Source organism: Falco peregrinus, chromosome 7 (genome assembly GCF_023634155.1).
Source record: "Falco peregrinus isolate bFalPer1 chromosome 7, bFalPer1.pri, whole genome shotgun sequence".
NCBI lineage: Eukaryota > Metazoa > Chordata > Aves > Falconiformes > Falconidae > Falco > Falco peregrinus.
In genome coordinates, this window is record NC_073727.1 from 35,144,907 (window position 1) to 35,162,619 (window position 17,713).

At 41.9% G+C, this 17,713-nt stretch overlaps 1 protein-coding gene across 7 annotated transcripts in view; it reads right to left on the reverse strand.

Moving 5' to 3' along the window:
* PTPRK (protein tyrosine phosphatase receptor type K) overlaps positions 1-17,456 on the reverse strand; it is a 412,034-nt gene extending 394,578 nt beyond the window's left edge. For 4 of the 7 annotated variants that reach the window (XM_055810504.1, XM_055810502.1, XM_055810501.1 and 1 more), the window contains exon 1: positions 17,133-17,455. In XM_055810504.1, coding sequence (XP_055666479.1) covers positions 17,133-17,244 — 112 coding nt within the window. In that variant the 5' untranslated portion in view covers positions 17,245-17,455. Of the gene's footprint in view, positions 1-17,132 lie in introns of all 7 variants that reach the window. The other 3 variants (XM_055810498.1, XM_055810497.1, XM_055810503.1) reach the window with 2 other exon arrangements.
* Between the last annotated feature and the right edge of the window lie 257 nt (positions 17,457-17,713).

A 17,713-nucleotide genomic window follows, 5' to 3' on the forward strand; every position in this document is an offset into this window, starting at 1 on the left:
CTAGCAAAACCAAAGCTAGACACCTGACAGTATTGCAATTAAAAGTTCAGGGCCTAGAGGAGGATTTCAAAATTTTTCCACGTCTTCAGATTTGCACAGTGTGCAATCAAATATATCTCATCTGGAACTGTACTTTGAGATCACTAGTTTGATATACTAATACTTCCCTGACTTTTTCAGTGAAAACATGCTCTAGGGAGAACTTGGAGAAACAGGGACAACTAATCTTTAGAGTCTGGATTTTTAAGAAGTGTCTTTCAAGTGATCAGCATTCCTAACCTGATTCATCCATAATATGAACCGTAATATTAATATTTTGAATAAGAGCTGGCTCAAAGTCAATTTCTGCAAGCATTTAAAGAAAAGTATCAAAGGAACACATTCATCCTAATAAGCTAAAGTTTAAGGAAAACCAGGCATAAGCACACACCCACCTTTTTCCTAAAAAAAAGGTTGTGCCTTAACATTGAAGTGTTTAAATACAGAAATATATTATACAGTTTTCTAACAGATAAACATAGACTGCGAGTTTGCAGTTCCCTCCTCCCCAAGGGAAGCCTAACTTCTGAAACTCTATGCTTTCAGGAGCTGTTGAAACGACAGAGGTAGAAAGAACTGTTTGATATGTCAATAATGACATTGATCCTCCATTGCTTAAGCAGAAACCTTATTTGCTTATTACTTACTATGTAACAAAGAGGATTAAATATGAGAAGAGTGAGCTTGCCATGATTTGTTCTGCTACATTAATAAAGCGTTCAATAGTAGTTTTGTTGCTAAGTCTGCTGAAGTAAAATGTTCAAATGGCCTTGGAAGAATCTATTTGACAACAGAGCATTAGTCTCCGAAAGAAAGTCAGGGCTATTTACTATGCAAGTGCTATAAGATCATCCCCTTGGTATGGAGAATGCATGTTTATCTTCCTTCCAAATCAGATTTTCGTTATTCTGCGTGACATTAATCTCCACGGGGTGGACACCTCTGTGAAGATGCAATGGTTCATCTCCTGGTTCTGGTCAATTCTTGTTTTAATCTCATTTCCAGATCAGAGCCTTCACACATCGCAAGGTATTAATCTCTATAGGGGCAGACATCTCAGCTGGCCTTAGTGCACAGCTCCCCCCCTTCTGGTCAATTCTTATTTTAATTCCAATTTCCTGTGATTTATATTCCTCTTTCAAGCTTAAAATATTCTACTTTGCTCTTCTCAACAAGTCTCCTGCTTCTCTTCAAAAATTTTCCACAGGAAAACTCAGAACCATGGTAGATGTTTTTGGTGTTACTGACAGGTGCAGATGTTATTGGTATTATCGTTAGTAAGTGTCTTACCATCAATATTACTTGCAAACATACTGATAATGCTTGCCTTATTAAGGACTAGTTTCCTCAGTGGGGTTTAATTATGCAGCCTTGCTTCATATAAAATTTCACTTGCCTGTTTCAGGATGGGATAAGCCACACCTAGGTAACATACTAGTTAAAACAATAGAATTTAAAGTATAATGCCTTATCATAGACTTTCTGATTGACAGTCAGGTCTCTGGGCACACAGTCTTCCTGCAAAATAAGGGGTGTAGTAAACAGGCTCCACAGGAACATCATGAGGCTAAAGTAGTTCAGGTCTCTCAAATATTAGTCAGGCAACAGGGGCAACAGAATCTTGGAACAAGACAGAACCAGAGATCTTCAGCCTGTATGATATCTGGCCTCAAAATGTTTGACACCCTATCTTTGTTCTTCCCACTGAATATAGACTGCTGTATGAATACAGTATCCAATTTCACTATCTAAACAAGCTTTCAGTTTTCCCTGCTAGGTTTGCTTCTCATCAACAGATTACCATATAAACATCCTCTTCATCTCCCATTTGTTACCACTTGAAAAAACTACTACCAAATCAGAGAATCATAGAATAGAATCATAAAATCTTTTAGGTTGGAAAAGGTCTTTGAGATCAAGTCCAACCACTTACCCAGGACTGCCATGTCCATCACAAAACTACGTCCCTAAGCACCACATCTATGCATTTTTTTTAAACACTTCCAGGGATGGTGATTCCGCCACCTCCCTGGGCAGCCTGTTCCAACACTTGACCACCCTTTCGATGAAGAAATTTTTCCTAACATCCAATCTAAATCTCCCTTGGTAAAACTCGAGGCCATTTCCTCTTGTCCTGTCCCTCTGCCCAGATCCCTCTGCATAGGCTTCCTGTCCTCCAGCAGATCAACACTCCCCCCCAGCTTGGTATCACCTGGAAACTTACTGAAGGTGCACTCAATCCCCTCATCCTCATCACTGCCAAAAATATTGAACAGAACTGTCCCCAATACTGAGCCCTGGGAAACACCACTGTTAACACTGATGGTTAAATCCACAACACATAGAGGCCATGTTTTTAAAAAGGGCAACAGACATAATTTCAAAAATATCACTACTGTTTCAGAATATGTTACTCTTCATTTTTTTGTCCCACTGTATTTTTATACACTCTCTTGCAGGAAGCCTTTCTAATGTCCTATCATTTTATTTTTTTTAAATAAGCTGTACCTGTGTTAGGAATTTGGTTCAAAAGAGCAGGTAAAAAAATGAATGCCCTGGTTGCTTCCATTTACCAAGCACTAGTTTGTTTCTCAGCACAGTTCTTATACAAATGAGCTACAGCACCACATTCAGAGATCAAACCAGAAGCTCCACACCTGAAGTGCTCCAAGGGGAAGCTTGGCTTGGAGTTAGTAGACTATGTACAGTGAGATTCCAAGGAATGCAACACAGCAGTGACAGCTGGCCTATAGGAAAGAAACATCTAATCTGAGGTAAGCAATCTTTAAGCAAGAGCTTCACTTATCATAACGCTTCAGTTCATTGACCAGCATTTATTGCACCGAATTGCTTGCCAACGTAGATACAGGCACAGTCCTCCTAAGACACAGCAAAGCAGAATTGTATGACAGTTACTAGTGTCACAGATAAAACTGCCAAGATCCTTCTAAAGTTCTCACCATAGCAGGTCATAAAACTTCAGCAGCAAAAAGGCAGTGCAGCTAAATGTGCAGAGAAATCCACCCAAACATAACCTTATTTTGCCTTTGGAAAAAGATTTTTTAAAATGTTTCTATTCACAGCCATTCAAATTAAAAGCTTAAATTCAAAAAGGAAGCCTTCCTACTTATCCAGGTGAGTGGATTTTCCAAGTCTTCTATTCAAAACTTTTTGGAAAGCAAACTGAATTAACACTTCAGAACACTTATCCGAGCTTTGATTTCATTTAATTTTACCATGCATTTTCATTTATATACACAGTCCTTATGGCTGGCTGGCTGCTATGCTACTATCTTCTGCAATCCATTAGCCTGTTTTCAAACACTGATTACAGTCTCCCTTTAAGAAAATCTTCTTTGCCCATGTGCTTCATCTCCTGCTATTATAACATTCCATCATGCCAGAATCTGTAAACTGTGTCTGAGAACAAACTACTCTGTCTTAGGTAAACTGATGAGTCATGTATGAAAGAAATCAAAAATACTCCAGGGAACCTAGAAGTGTTTATATATTTTGCCATGTATAAACACATTCCTCAAACAGCCATTGGGTCCATTTATGAGCTATACATCAATTACTGAACATTTACATAGGAGATAAAATCATTGGTAGTTTATCTTATATACTGCTAAAGGCAAATCCTCTTTATTATAACTTATTTAGAAATTTTCAATATGTGCAGCTCCAATGTTCTTAAAGTTGTTACACTTTTTTCCCCTTCCCAAAATGACAGAAATTGAGGTCCAATCTCCGTCTTTTTTCCTTTTTAAATTGGGCTCTGAACCTCAGAAGTGTAAGGAAATAGCAGCTTCTCTGGGGCTAAACATAGCCAAAGTAATCTTTCACATAAGAAGGCCCCATTTTGCTTAAATACCAAGGCCACATGCAGCCTTCTCTTTCTTAATCCTTACACAAAGAAATGTAAATTTAATCAGATGCTTGATTACTATAGTTGGAATACAGTAAACAAGCAGGTGAGAGAACTTAAAAGAAAGGCAGGAAGGATACTGTGACAAATGACAGTCAGCTGTGATGCAGAATTTCTCAGAAAAGGATTAGGAAGTAAACAGAAACCAGTTTCACCTGGATTCCTCCTCAACGAAGCCTTTTTAATACAGTAAACTGGAAGATACAGATATCATGATCTGGGAGTTCAAAAAACCCCGCACCAATAAAACAAAGGCTGAGCAGAAGCAAGGGCAAAACTAGAGAATTATCAGGAAAGTTACCAAAACCCCCTGACTTGCAGCTGAGAGCAAAAAAAAGTGAGATCTCTGCAAGAAGGTATTCATCCACCAGGCGAGTACACTGGTTTGGTTTTGTGTCCCGTTTCATCTGGCAATACAGTCAACACACAGCATGAGTAGAGTGGTTTGGAATTTAACTTATTGCTGCCCACACACCTACAACTGTCAGAGTAACATAATGATGATAAAACAGGAGTTATTCTTAAAGTACCAAAAGCTGAAGAGCAGCAACAAGCATGAGTTTCACTTCTTTTGATTGTCAGTCCACATTTTGCGTCTCACAGAATAATGCCATCCTCCTCACGGACGGCACGCTGCTGAAGAAAAACTCATCGGCTTCAAGACTTTGTCAATAGATTTCCAGACCCTTCTGCCACTTTTTAATATGACACTTCCTTCTTCAAACCTTTGGTTTGGCTGTGTAGCTGCAAGGCTGCCACCATCTCACGACTCAAATCTCAACTGCAAGACAGTAACTTCTGCAATGTGGAAGAATATGGAAAAACGATTTAAGATCTTTATGGTTTAAGGGCATTTTTTTAATGATAAAATTTTGATCCCAGGACCTATTTTTTTCCTTTGACAGAAGTCCTTTAAAAACAATAATATATTATTGTATAATAGAAATATTAATATATGGTGCCATATTACATATGTTATTCTGTATTATATAATGAATAATTATTATTATTATTACATGGATTTTGTGGCCAAAACATGAAAACAAGTAGTGCACTTATGCCTCTCCTATATTTCATAAATCAAAGTAAGATTATATAATTCCCCCTCCCCCCTTTTAAAAGTAGCATTCAGGGCAAAAACTGCCTTCATTACAGTTTTGTTGCCAGTATGGCTCCTGCCCTGCCTAGGGAACAGTATTTAGCAAAAATGTAACAAAGTATCCATTTGGTCATCAACATTGGCCCCCAAAGTGAAACATACTGCTACTTTGTTTCAAAGACAAATAAACATTTGCCAATTTCATTCACCTGTGCCTGTGTCCTTTAGGGACTGCCTAATACATAAACTTACTAAGTAATTTGAACATTTTCTTCGGCATTTGGCCTAATTTTTTTTTTTCAGGTTTCGGCTCACAATGCAGACACTTCACACCCAAGTGCTCCGTGTGTGTGTTTGGTTTTTAATCATGCATTCACTTCCATTAAGAGAATGAGGAAAAAAATCTGTTTAACTCCAACGTCATAGAGTAAGACTAACCTATAAATTACTTAAGGTTGCTTTCAGGTGACAAGTAAAAAATAGGTGTTTTAAGAGAGAGATGGCCAGATTATTTCCCTGAAACACAAACTATCTAACACTTGTTTTCATTCCCCTTTCCATGATCAAGTAAACAGAGAGAGGTGCTTATAGTTTGCATCTAGATACTATCAATATCCAAGCAAAGCCATCCAACAGATTATTTCAGTATTCCTAGGGTCTGCAAATGTCACTATTAATCACAAATGCTACTCCTTCCAGGTTCACAGCCTCATCACGTAGCTCATAAAGCTCAGACCGAAGATTTTCAAATGCATGGTTTCTGTCAAATTGAAAGTAATGTACAGTCTCCCCCCTTCTGAACGGTCATAAAGAACATCTGTGCAGTCTGTCTAAACGAGAGCATAATCTTGCCCTTCCCCAGTGCCGGTCACTTAATACAGCTCCTTGTTCAACAGTTGACAGAAACACCAATGAATCACCAGAAGAACTGAACATCTGGAGTATAAACTCAAAGAAATACAAAGGAGCAAGCCAGGGGGAACAACCACCACCCCCCAAAAAAGCCGTTTAGTCTATCTACTGCAATGTGTTTAAAACAACCTATAAACTGAACCTGGTAGTTTGCTGCTGTGCAGACACAGGATACACAAAGGATGAAGAACTCCTCACTCATCCCTGGAAAGGACTGCAGACCTGGAAGCACTTCATGCCTTCCATATGACTCAGAAGGAGCTGTTAACCTACCCTGCAGTATTTAACCAAATCAGTACACAGGGGTTTCAAAAGGAAAGGGAAGGGGGAAAAAAAAGTACCGAGAATAACACACCACCTAATAATGCAACACCTTCCCACTTAGGCAAGATGAATCAAAGTGTTAAACCCACTTTATCAAAGAAAAAGGCTAAACAGTTGGGCTATTAACAGCATTCAGACTCAGCAACTACTAACAGAATTGTTTTAAAAATATTAAAACTTGATATTTAAAAGAAAAGTTATTTGACTGACAACTTCTCATTGCCGTATTTCAGCCACCTTAGCTGGGGGGGGAGTCATCTTTACATTCTATAGCATTACACCCATCTATTTAGTCTGTGTTTACCAGGGAAATTATATTCCCTTTAATTACCAAGCTTTGTTTCAACAGATTCAGAAATCCAAACCATTACACACTACAGGTTTTGCTCTCACCTGGAAATAGTAACACATTATAGCTTTATGCATGTATGCAACAAGGAGGTGAAGGGTTTTCTTGGGGGTGGGGGTCATTAATAGTTTGTCATAGTATCTGAAAGAAAAGGTAGTAAGGAATAGGAAAGCACACGCCACAGATACACAAATGCAAGAAGCCTAAATAGACCTTTTGCACTAAAAAAAGATCACACACACAAAGTATTCATATGCTGAAGAGCTGGAAAGCCTGTGGAAGTAGTTTGCAATTTCTAGTATTTTCACAAGTTGGGTCAGCATGGATTACTAGTAAAAACTGCAAAAAGAGTATTTGTTTGTCAATCCGAATTTAATAAGGAAAGTCAATTTTATTGCATTTCTGTTGAGAAAAAGAGGAAAGCCTCTTTCACTGGAAATTTTCTAGCCTGAAAAAACTGAACGCTGAACACATCAAACAATGCTGCCACGTGAAGACAGATGAAGTCTGTAGTTCAGTGAAAGAACATACAAAAACATATTAAAGCTTCCTGAAAAGTCTAATATTTATACTCATTAACCATTCTTGAGAAAGGAATCTCATATAACTTACCTCATACACCTTCAATTATGGCATGAAACCCCTAACATTGACTTAAAACTCGCCCAAGAAAAAAGAAGAGTCAAAGAGATGGGGCGGGGGGGACACGACACGGGACAACTTGACAGCAAGATGTAGGATAAGAAGAATAGTGGGCAAATGACAATCCATGTCTTTTTTTCAGGGACAAGGGAAGGGATTATGGGATGGTTCTGTGGTTCTGAGTTTGGTTTGGGGTTTTTTGTTTATTTCATATTATTTTTAAACGAACACTTATCTCCTCTGTAAAACCTATGACAGAAAGCACTGAAAAGTTAATACCCCCATGTTTTAATGTATTGTCTCCTTAATACATATACAATACTCAGATTTCAGCAGACTAATTTTAGAGATAACCGAAGAAATTTCTTCTGCAAATATAAAAAAGCATTTCTTCAAAGGAATCAGAGATTGAACGAAATATAAAACTATCATCAGTATTTTGGGTTAATAGGTTTTAACAAATTGTCCCTTTAAAGCATTTTAAGTACAGTGGTGACAGTCAGCACTCAGAACTTATCTCTGCTGCATGAAGTCATGAACTCAGCTTTCTTTCTTCAGCACTCTCATGGCTGATAAGTGCTTTCAAATTTACAGAGAACAGGCAGAGTAAGACGAGGAGAACCAAGACAAATTATGTTCCCCATTTTGATCTTATTTCAGCCTAATACCACACAGAGATGATACAGATATAGTGAAGTGATAAAATATCAAATCAGAACATTCTTCTAATTAATAGCTATTGGGCAAGGCTCTACTAGGTCTTATAATTTCAAATTTTAACTGTATCAAAGATAACAAAAGCAGCCTTAAGTTTCAGAACTTCAATGTATTTTTTTCTTTAATTACTTAAATCCTTAAATTATTTTAAAAGCAACAGGTATCCTAAATCACACTATAGGATTCACAAACATGACCTGTATTTGGAAGTAACCAAAAAAACCATAAATTGTAGTTCAATTAAGTAGCTATCCATCAAAATTTTCATTCTGAGCTCCTCTGAATTCATTCGAACTACAGCCACGATTATTCTTCATAACATTTTTCTCTTTTGGTTAATATTCATCAGTCATTTTTACTGTTAGAGAAGAAGTGTTTACAAAAGAAAGTATACAATTCCAACTCAGAATAGAGTAACCAGTGTGTAATAATTAGAATGAACATACCATAATTTAATTGCAGCAGAACTTGGTTTTAAAGCATACAACAGTGTCTTGTAAGTCAGTAGAATTAAGTTCATGACATGGTAATTGAGAAATGGCTTATGTTGCTACTTAATAAATATAATCACATGTTTTTAGTAAGTGGTAGCAGAAATAAATGACTTGCCGACAAATTGAAGGGTCCAATCTTTCATACACTGGCTAATGCAAATAGCCTCATATTACCCACAGTACTGAGCAACAAATTTAATCTTTACACAGCACCAATCCTCAAGCAATTAAGTCTCTCAAATCTTTTACTGAAGCATATACTTTATGTATTACTGTAAATATCAGCCAATTCCATATACATACAATCTTCTTAAAAAGAACAAATGCCTGACAAGCCCATGCACACAGTGCTTTCTAGCTTAAAACAAGTTTTTACATGTTAAAGTTAATTCATGCTTTTGGAAAATACTCGTGGGGGGAGGGGGTTCTCCGTACTTATTAGAGCAGCGAATCTCTTTCAGACCTCATTCACACTCAAAGGTTCCTTTTGTTTGCATGCCTACCATTAAGTAATTTGGGGGGGAAGAAAAACACCCACACAAACTTACTAGTAAATATAGCTATGCCAGCAAGAAATCCTAATGCAATCCCAAGTTTTAAACATACAGGGAAAAAAGTTTATAATTATGGCTTATTCTGCTTGAGAGAGCAGTTCAACGTTATCAGCACAAGGTTGCCCCATTGCTGCAACATTTGCTGTGACTTTTGGGAGGGCCTCCTTCCTTTCGGCAGTGGCCAGCACCTCTCCCTCCTCTATAAGGAGCCTCAAATGTCTTTAACCAGACTAGTGTATCATTTATACATTGTGTTATTGCTCTATATCAAGTCCTGCTGCTATATGCTTATGCTATGTTCTTACCCCAGAATACAGCTACATGTTACAGATGTTTCAACGAATACATTTACTCAAATCCCTGATCATCCACTCAGTGCTTTAAGGACACATGGCCCCGTTGAGGCTCAATTCAGCAGCCCGAATTCTACAACCACTTTATCAACAGCAGAAATTACCTTGATTAACAAATTTCACAGAACTTTTCATCTGCAGTCCTTCAAATAAACCAAGTTGCAGCACTGTGCCATTAGTTCATTGTTTTCATACTAGGTAATCTATTAGCTGCTGATGAATATTTTTAGACTGTTTCAAATAAAACAGTGCAAAGACTGTCAAGGCAAAGATTTGGCCATGACAGAAATCACAAAATAGATTTGGTTAGGTCAACAAATAAATGGTTCCTAACTAAAATAAGAGTTGAGGTTTGTTAATAAAAACCCCAACTTTTATAGAAATTAAATTTCAGTAACAAAATGCAAACCTAAAAACTTTTGTTGTTTCAAATTCACTGGTCAATATTTAGGTTTTGCCTTTCAATGCAAATTGAAAATGCAGCTTATTTCCAGAGAAATACATCAGATACTAAGTCAACTAAAAGGAGCTTCTTAAATGCATAAATATTCTTTATACTGGATAATTTTAAGCTTATTTCCACAACTTTAATGGTTATAAGCAGGTCAATATTCAGAAAGAAAAAAAAAAGATATCAAGTCGTTTCACATGCCACGAACGTCAGCTTTTGAAATCTGAGGGGTGTATGTGCATGTACGTACAAAAAACTCTAGAATAAAAAGCTGTCTTTTGTCGTATTCAGTGTTTTGGGGGCTGGGGCAGCATGCAACTTTTTTGCTTGTTTCTTTGTTTAAACACACCACTGAGTTGACACAAATACTAATAACTTCTCGCTCAGGAAAAGATTTCAGTATGTTTCTGTTAGCTCTGATATTTATGAAACTTCTGGAAAATGCAAACATGACTTTCAATTATAGAGCTTCCTAGTGAAGGAACAGACTGTAAGTGACTCTAAACTACATGGCAAGCATGCACTATAGGTGACTACAAAGTGGGTAGTTTGCATAGTTTTAGACTGCATACTTTAAAGTCACCTGTAGTCAAGGCTTACCAGGAAGCAGCACAAGGCCTTTCTGACCTACAAAATTATGTGCAGCAAGACTTTATGCTCAGCCAGATGCTACAACATTGTCACTGGTGCCATTTACCACTCCGGCTCATTCTGGCCTTTGGAAACCATGACCATTTTTCCTCTTCTAGCCACATCCACATCTCATGGGCAATCCTTCTTAAACAGCCCACAGGATGGGGAAGGACAGATCACACAGACTAAAAAATGAAACTGCAGAACCTGGCTTTAAACCAGTTCCTGCTGCACCTTTAAAACCAGGTGTCACAACATCCTCTAATTCTAGCCAGGCGTCACCTCCTCCGAGCCCTCTACTGCCTGCCATCACACCTGCTCTCTATTACGTGCCATTAGAAGGCCACTTCTTGCTTATAAATTTATGTAACAAATGCCTGAGCTATCTATTATAATGAAATAACATGTTTAAGGCCAGTTTACTCAAAGATGTGTGTCAGCAAGAGACACTAGCACTGTGTCATCAGTTTGCATGCAGTCAGCCGGAACGAAGCCTCAGCCACCTTCACCCAGCCTAACCCCTCCAGCTCCAGAGAGAACGCTGGGCCTCTCTTCCCACCCCGCTCCGTGCCCTCCCGCTCTTTACACTTCCTCAGGTGAACAAAGTGCTGCATGGAGAGCAGAGTGTAGAGCCAACGTGACTCAAACCAGCACAGGTTCACCTGACATGAGCTGCACTGCAATTACAGCTTGCTGTCAAACCGAGCCATCCCACCACCAGCCCTCATCCTCTCATACATCAAGTTCATGTGGCCACACATATGCAAGTCAGCTAAAGGAAACTTATCTTTCCTCCAAGACAACTGACATAAAGCTAAACCAACTCACCCACAGGCCACATGGTGGCCAGATCTAGCACAGGCAAAGACCCAAGAGCCATTCAAGTAATGAAAATGCCCCCTTCTGCAGCAGCAGTAAGTTAAGTTAGCTTAATGGCATTGGCAGATAGTAATTGAAGCTCCAAATCCGAGTGCGCACTTCTGGGAGCAGCAGTCCAAAGGCATCTTTCCATGACAGTAATAACCTATGACAGATGGGATACCATCAGCACATGAAAACACGAGGAAGGTCCCGACTGACTCAGTTATCAGGACTAAAGCAATAGTTTTGGAAGCTTCCTATTACACAACCAACAGGATTTGTGTTGCAAAAGGTAGAGCTGGGATTTCACCAAAACAAAGCAAAGCTGACAGTGATGTATCCAACTCCTGAGAGGTAAGATGACCTAAAGGTCTTCCAGCTAGAGGTCATACAAAGACATCAAAAAGACTTCAGAGCAAGCAACAACTATATAGCAGCATTGCAGAACTCTGCATGTTAATCCAGATACTGCCCATCTTTACATTTAAGGGGATAAACTCTTTTTAACTCACTTGTATTAACACCATTTCAGAAAGAGGACAAATCACAGTGGTAAGTATTAAACAGGTTAACTCCCCTAGACTTCCAACACAAGGTCACAGGTCCCTCAAGAGCCTTGCTTAAAAGTTCTCCCCACCCCAAAAGGGCTGGTTACGGACTCTCCTTTTCAAGAGTCCTGCTGTTCACTGACACAGACACCCCACAGACCATCATTTAACTGCAAGATCTCAGCTGGCCAGTAATGAAATACATAGTTCCAACAAAGCATCCGCTCACAACCAGGAGTGGGACAAATGGTCAAAAAAAGCAAAGCAAATGTCAGGATCACACTATGGATAGGGAACACTACAGAAATCATCATTAAGCACTGCATAAATACATCAGGCAGCTGTCTCTTGGATACTCTGTGTAGTGTAGAACTGGAAAAGAGAAGGCTGATAAATGATGAAAAGAAGATATGGAATGGTACCTTTTTAGCAAGTGGCTACAACTGGACTTTCCCAACTAGAAAAGGAACAGTTGAGAGAGGGTGGAAAAGTCCTGCATGACATGAAGAAGGTAAGTTGGGAGAAATTATTAACAATCTCTTAATGTAAGAGCTAGGAGACATAAAATCCAACCAGCAATTTCAAAGAACAAAAGGCCATATCTTTTTCCATACAACATATAGATTCCTTGTCACAAAGTAAAGCAAATGCTAAAACCAATACAAGCTGAAGATGTTATTAGGCACAATCATGGTCACAAAAATCCAGTTGCAACATTAAATACCAACATATTGCCTCTGTGGACAGACAGTACCCAGAGGAAGTCACTCACCTTGCCAAAATCCCTCTTCCCCGAGTGTCCCTTGTCAGATACTGAGCTAGGTAGACCTATGCCCTGACCTTGTGCAGACTGCTTACCTACCCCGAACCCCCACTTTTTCTTTGTTTGTTTTGGAGTTTTATTTATTTTTAGTTATCTTAAGTAGATCTTAAGGGCAAGACATCTACCTGGTTTAAGATGCCCTGTTTACATCACTACCAAGCTGATCAAGCAGTACCATGATTTCTCAGACAAAAGGGACCAAACAAGCTTTCTGTCATCACTGTGTTCTGGGTGCTTTCAATTCCATCTCAACCAGTCAAGTGCCACTTTGAAAATTTATATATGATTTATAACTGTAATAGTGCATCTGAAAATACAAATAGACAAGTGATCAGTGAACCAACAGTGCCAAGGAAGGAGATGAATGTTTAAAGGAAAGGAAAATGTTTGGGAAGGAGGGGGTGAAAGTGAGAAAAGAACTTTACTTTTCATTCCACTCATCTTCCATACAATTTGTCAATACATTTTAACAGCTTGGTGGAAAAAATAGCTACTGAGAAGTCTCTTATCCATACACGCCTACCTGCACAAGTGTCTCTTGTATACCACATACAAATTGTAGCACATCCAAGGATGAAATATGACTGAAGCACTTTTGCTGTTCTGACAGCAAAGGGCTAATTTGATTTTAATTACTTAAAAGTATTTTTAAACATTTTCATTTCTTCTACTTTATTTCTTCTACTACAAATGAAAAAGACTAGTTATGCTTATTATGATTCTCATATATTTTAAGTAAGTTAACTTACAAAATCCTTATAAAACAAATAATACCTTCTACTTTAAAATATCAAATTTCTGAGTTAGATTCTCTCCAAAAGACAGACTATAACTGCTTTAGGGGGCGTGGGGGGTGTTAAACCAGAAATATTTACTCTTGCCTGTTCATTTGTGACACCGTAACCGCTTTGCATGAGAAAGCCTGAGGAATAACTACTCTAATAGCAGACTTCCACTTGTAAAACATACAGTCCTCCTTTTTATGATTAACTACCCCTACAGTGTGAAACACCACACTTAAATAACTTCAGGTAAGCTGATGCATTACTAGAATTTTTAGCCTCATACTTTTCATTTAGTATTAAAAAAACCCACACACTTGCACAGACACCATCAGAGGCAGTGCAATGCATATTTCCATCAGCTAGCTGATGAGCCAGCAGCACTCCTCAAAAACAAAATTTTGAAATATTTCCTTTGCTTTTTTTCTCAAAAAAAATCTGAAAACATGCAAATTGCTAAATATAATATTCAAAAATACAAGTTTAAAGTGATCAAGTTGTGAAAACAAGCTGAACTTGTTCTTTATCGAACTGTAGGAGTTGTAGATGAAAGAAGGTGCTATATAAGGAATAGCTAGACTTCAACAGAGAACACACTGCCAAAACATTTTGGCCTAGATTCTGACAGGCATGCACCCAAGTTGAAGGGTCATGGAAAGCAGCGGTGTAAAGAAACAATCTACAGAGACCAGAAAAGATTACACTGTGGATTATGGCTGGGTTGAGGAGGCAGAGAGAAGCTGCTCGGGGTTTTTTTTTCGTTTGAGATCTGTGGGGAAAGACAAAATACACAGTGTTTCAATTATGTGCAAAGGGGGTCGAACGGATATACAAGCACAATTTTCAAGACAGCAACAAATTACAAGATGTATCTGGTTCCTTTTCCTAACTTGCTGCTGCTCCTCCTCTTGCCTTCTCATTTGCTTTCATAGAATGTTATGAGATAGATAACCCTGACACACACGCTCCTGAAGAAGGCCAACTTTCAAGAAATTCATACCCTGTAATTTGATTAGATCCTTAATAAACATACAAAAAATTTTATGAAGAATTTTGGATATGGCCAGTGTTCACACTCAGGAGTAGGACAAAGCATAGTGAAAAGGAAATTAAAATCAAATTACAATGAGAGAGTTTTGTGAAAGGTCCAGACTGAATTAATAGCCTCATTAATGGCAAAGAAAAATTAACAGATTTAAATTCTTACAATTCAGACAATAAGAATACTAATAAAGATGAAGCTGAAAATTAGTTAGGTTCAGTTTAGCATGGAAAAGTACAGGTCATTGTATTAAGGTGAGGAGGGAAAGCAGTCCAAGGAGGATGCTTGAAGAACAGGTACCCCTGTTAAACAAGAGGTGACCACTATGAAGAAACAGATGCTTCTGTGTGCACCGAACAGAAATATCTCATTGTAGGCTGCAGAAAGGCCCTTACTGGAACAGACATACGAACCCCAACTTGTGTGTCCTGCATCTACTGACACCAGGATAAAGATGTCTCATTAACAGAGACACACACGCCTGCTTCAGGGACTGGTTTAGAATAAGGAAAAAAAATACAAGTTTCTGATGGTTATCAAAACCTGAGCCTTCAAACCAAGATAAACCCTAAGTGTTCAGCTCTACATGTGGATATTCAATGTATTTAGTAAGAGCCCGAGCACCATACCTCGAACCAAGTACACCGAAAGCACCAGCTACTAAGGAATTTGTTTCTCCAAACCTTCAAGAAAGTCTGAGCTACAGTCTCCAATTAATGAACCTCTGACTAATACAACACATCAGTATTTTTGATGCTTGGTAATAGAAACTAAACTCTCTAGCTGCTAACGTGCTAATAAAAAAAAAAAAAAATCATGTTTCCTAGATGCAATGTTCAACTCCTTGACAAACTTAATCTACTCTGGTCAGAAGGATATCGAATGTTCTTCTCCACTTACCTAATGTACCCCATGGTACCAACCTGGCTTTCTTGTACTTGCAATTCCAAAGAGGGCTGCATGCCATATTTTCAACATAAAATACCATGGACTATATAAGTTATCAGGACTTCCTACTCATCTTACAACAGTGAATAAGTGCATAAAAAATCTTTTATGTAAGAGTTACTTTTGGTGTCCACATTAGCCTGACAAATTACAGTAAAGCAAAAATCACTTGTCTGATTTCAGTATGATTTTGAATGAAAAGATATTACAGTTGGGCTTATTTTTTTAGCTATTCACACGACTTAACAGCTGCATATACGGTACACTTCCCTTCCCCTGGTAAAAGGCTGGTAGGTGCTTACGTAATCTTACAATTCTGATACGCAGACATTAAATTACACACACCGAAGTCAGCCACATAGGGGGAATGTAATCTGTTCAGACCAGCACAATTTCTCTTACTGCTTCAGGACATTTCTTAATCGACGACACATCTGAAATGTCTCAATTAAAAACTAATTTCAGACGGACTAGGGAGGGGGGGGAAATAAAAGCCGCCTAACTACACATCGGTTCTTACAAAATCGTGCTTCCAGGTCTCACGAATGTAGATACTTTCATTAATGGCAGTTTTCTAATCAGTTTCCTATGAGAAAAGCTTCGAACATTTATCCAACTGATGCACCCGGTGCAATTGCAAGTACTACTTTAAAAAAAAAAAAAAAAAAAGCCCAAAGTCTACTTCAGCTAGTCCTTCACGGAATACTTCGCACCGCAAACACGACCACGTTCCCGACACCGCTTCACGCCCAGCGAAGGCAGGACGCTCCGCAAACCGCAGCGGAGGGAAGGTCCGGGGTCCGGCACGGCGAGGCGCTGCCCCGGCCCCACCGCCGCCACCGCCCGCCCCGGCCCCGCCGCGGGCTCTGCCCCGCGCCCCCCGGCCAACAACTCACCGCCGCACCGGCCGCAGCTCCCACCGCCCGGCCCCGCCGGCTTTTATCAGCGAAACCCCGCGGCGTGGGGCGGGGGGGGGGAGGCAGGGGCGAGAAATTCGCGGATTTCAAACAAAACAGACGCCGGCCCCATATGCTGCTTTCCCTCCCCTTTCTCGCCCACCGCGCGTTTACCCGGGGGGGGGGGGGGGGGGGGGGGGGGGGGCGGGCGGGCGGGGGGATCCCGGTAGCCGGCGCCGTGCCGGCCGTGCATGCCGCCCCGCGCCGGGGGCGAGGGGAGCTCAGCGCCGCGCCCCGCTCGGACGGGGAAGCGGCCGGGGCGCCCCGAGGCTGCGCCCCCCGCGCCGGGCACGGAAACGCCGGGAAAAGTTTGAGCGGGGGAAGGGGCGGCAGCAGCGCGGCACCGCCGCCGGCACCGCCGCCACCTGGGAAGCGGCCGGGGCAGAGAAGGAGTTAAGAGCAGGAGGAGGAAGGGGAGCTCGTGAGGCGCCCGGAGCCCGCGCCCTGCCCGCCCTGCGAGCCCCACGCCGGCAGCCCGCGGGCACAGGCGGGTCCCCCCCGCCGCCCCGCGCCCCACGGGGCGGCCCCTCCGCCGCTCCTCGGGGCCCGGAGCCGGGGCCCGGCGCGGTGCCGCCGCCACCCCAGCGACCCCGCCTCCCGTCCCCGGCGGGCACCCCGCGCGCGCCGCGACCCCGCCGCGCCGCCCGCCCTCACCTGGGCGCCGAGCGACCACTCACCTGCGGAGAGCTGGGCCCGGGCCGCCCCGAGCAGAGCGGGCGAGCGGCCGGCCAGCAGGGCGAGCGCCGCCAGCAGCGGCAGCGAGGCGGCGGCGCCGGCCCCCCTGCCCATGCCGACTTGCGGAGAAGTTTCCGAAAGAGGCCGGGGCTGCCCCGGCCCGCGGCGGCGGGCGGAGCTCGCCTCGCCCGCCCCTCCCGCTCCGGCGCCTCGCCGGGAGACCCCCGCGCCGAGGGGCGCCCGCTGGCCCCGGGGCCGCCCGCTGGGGCAGCCGTCTGCGGCGCGAGGAGCGCGGCGGCACCGGCTCCCTCCGCACTCCGGAGTTACTTTGCTGCTGGGCGAGCGGGGAGGGGGGGAGGAGCCGAGCGCGCGCGGCCAACCCCCGCTCCCCGGCACTTGGCAGGGGGAATGTGGGACTCCGGCCCGCAGCCCGGCGCGGGCGCAGCGGCGCCCGGCAGCGCCTCCTGCTGCAGGCGCGGGGGCCAGCACCGCCTCGGCTCGGCGCGGCACGGCTCGGCTCGGCTCGGCGCCGCTCTCCCTGGCGCGGCTTTCCCCGGCACGGCACGGCTCGGCGCGGCGCTTC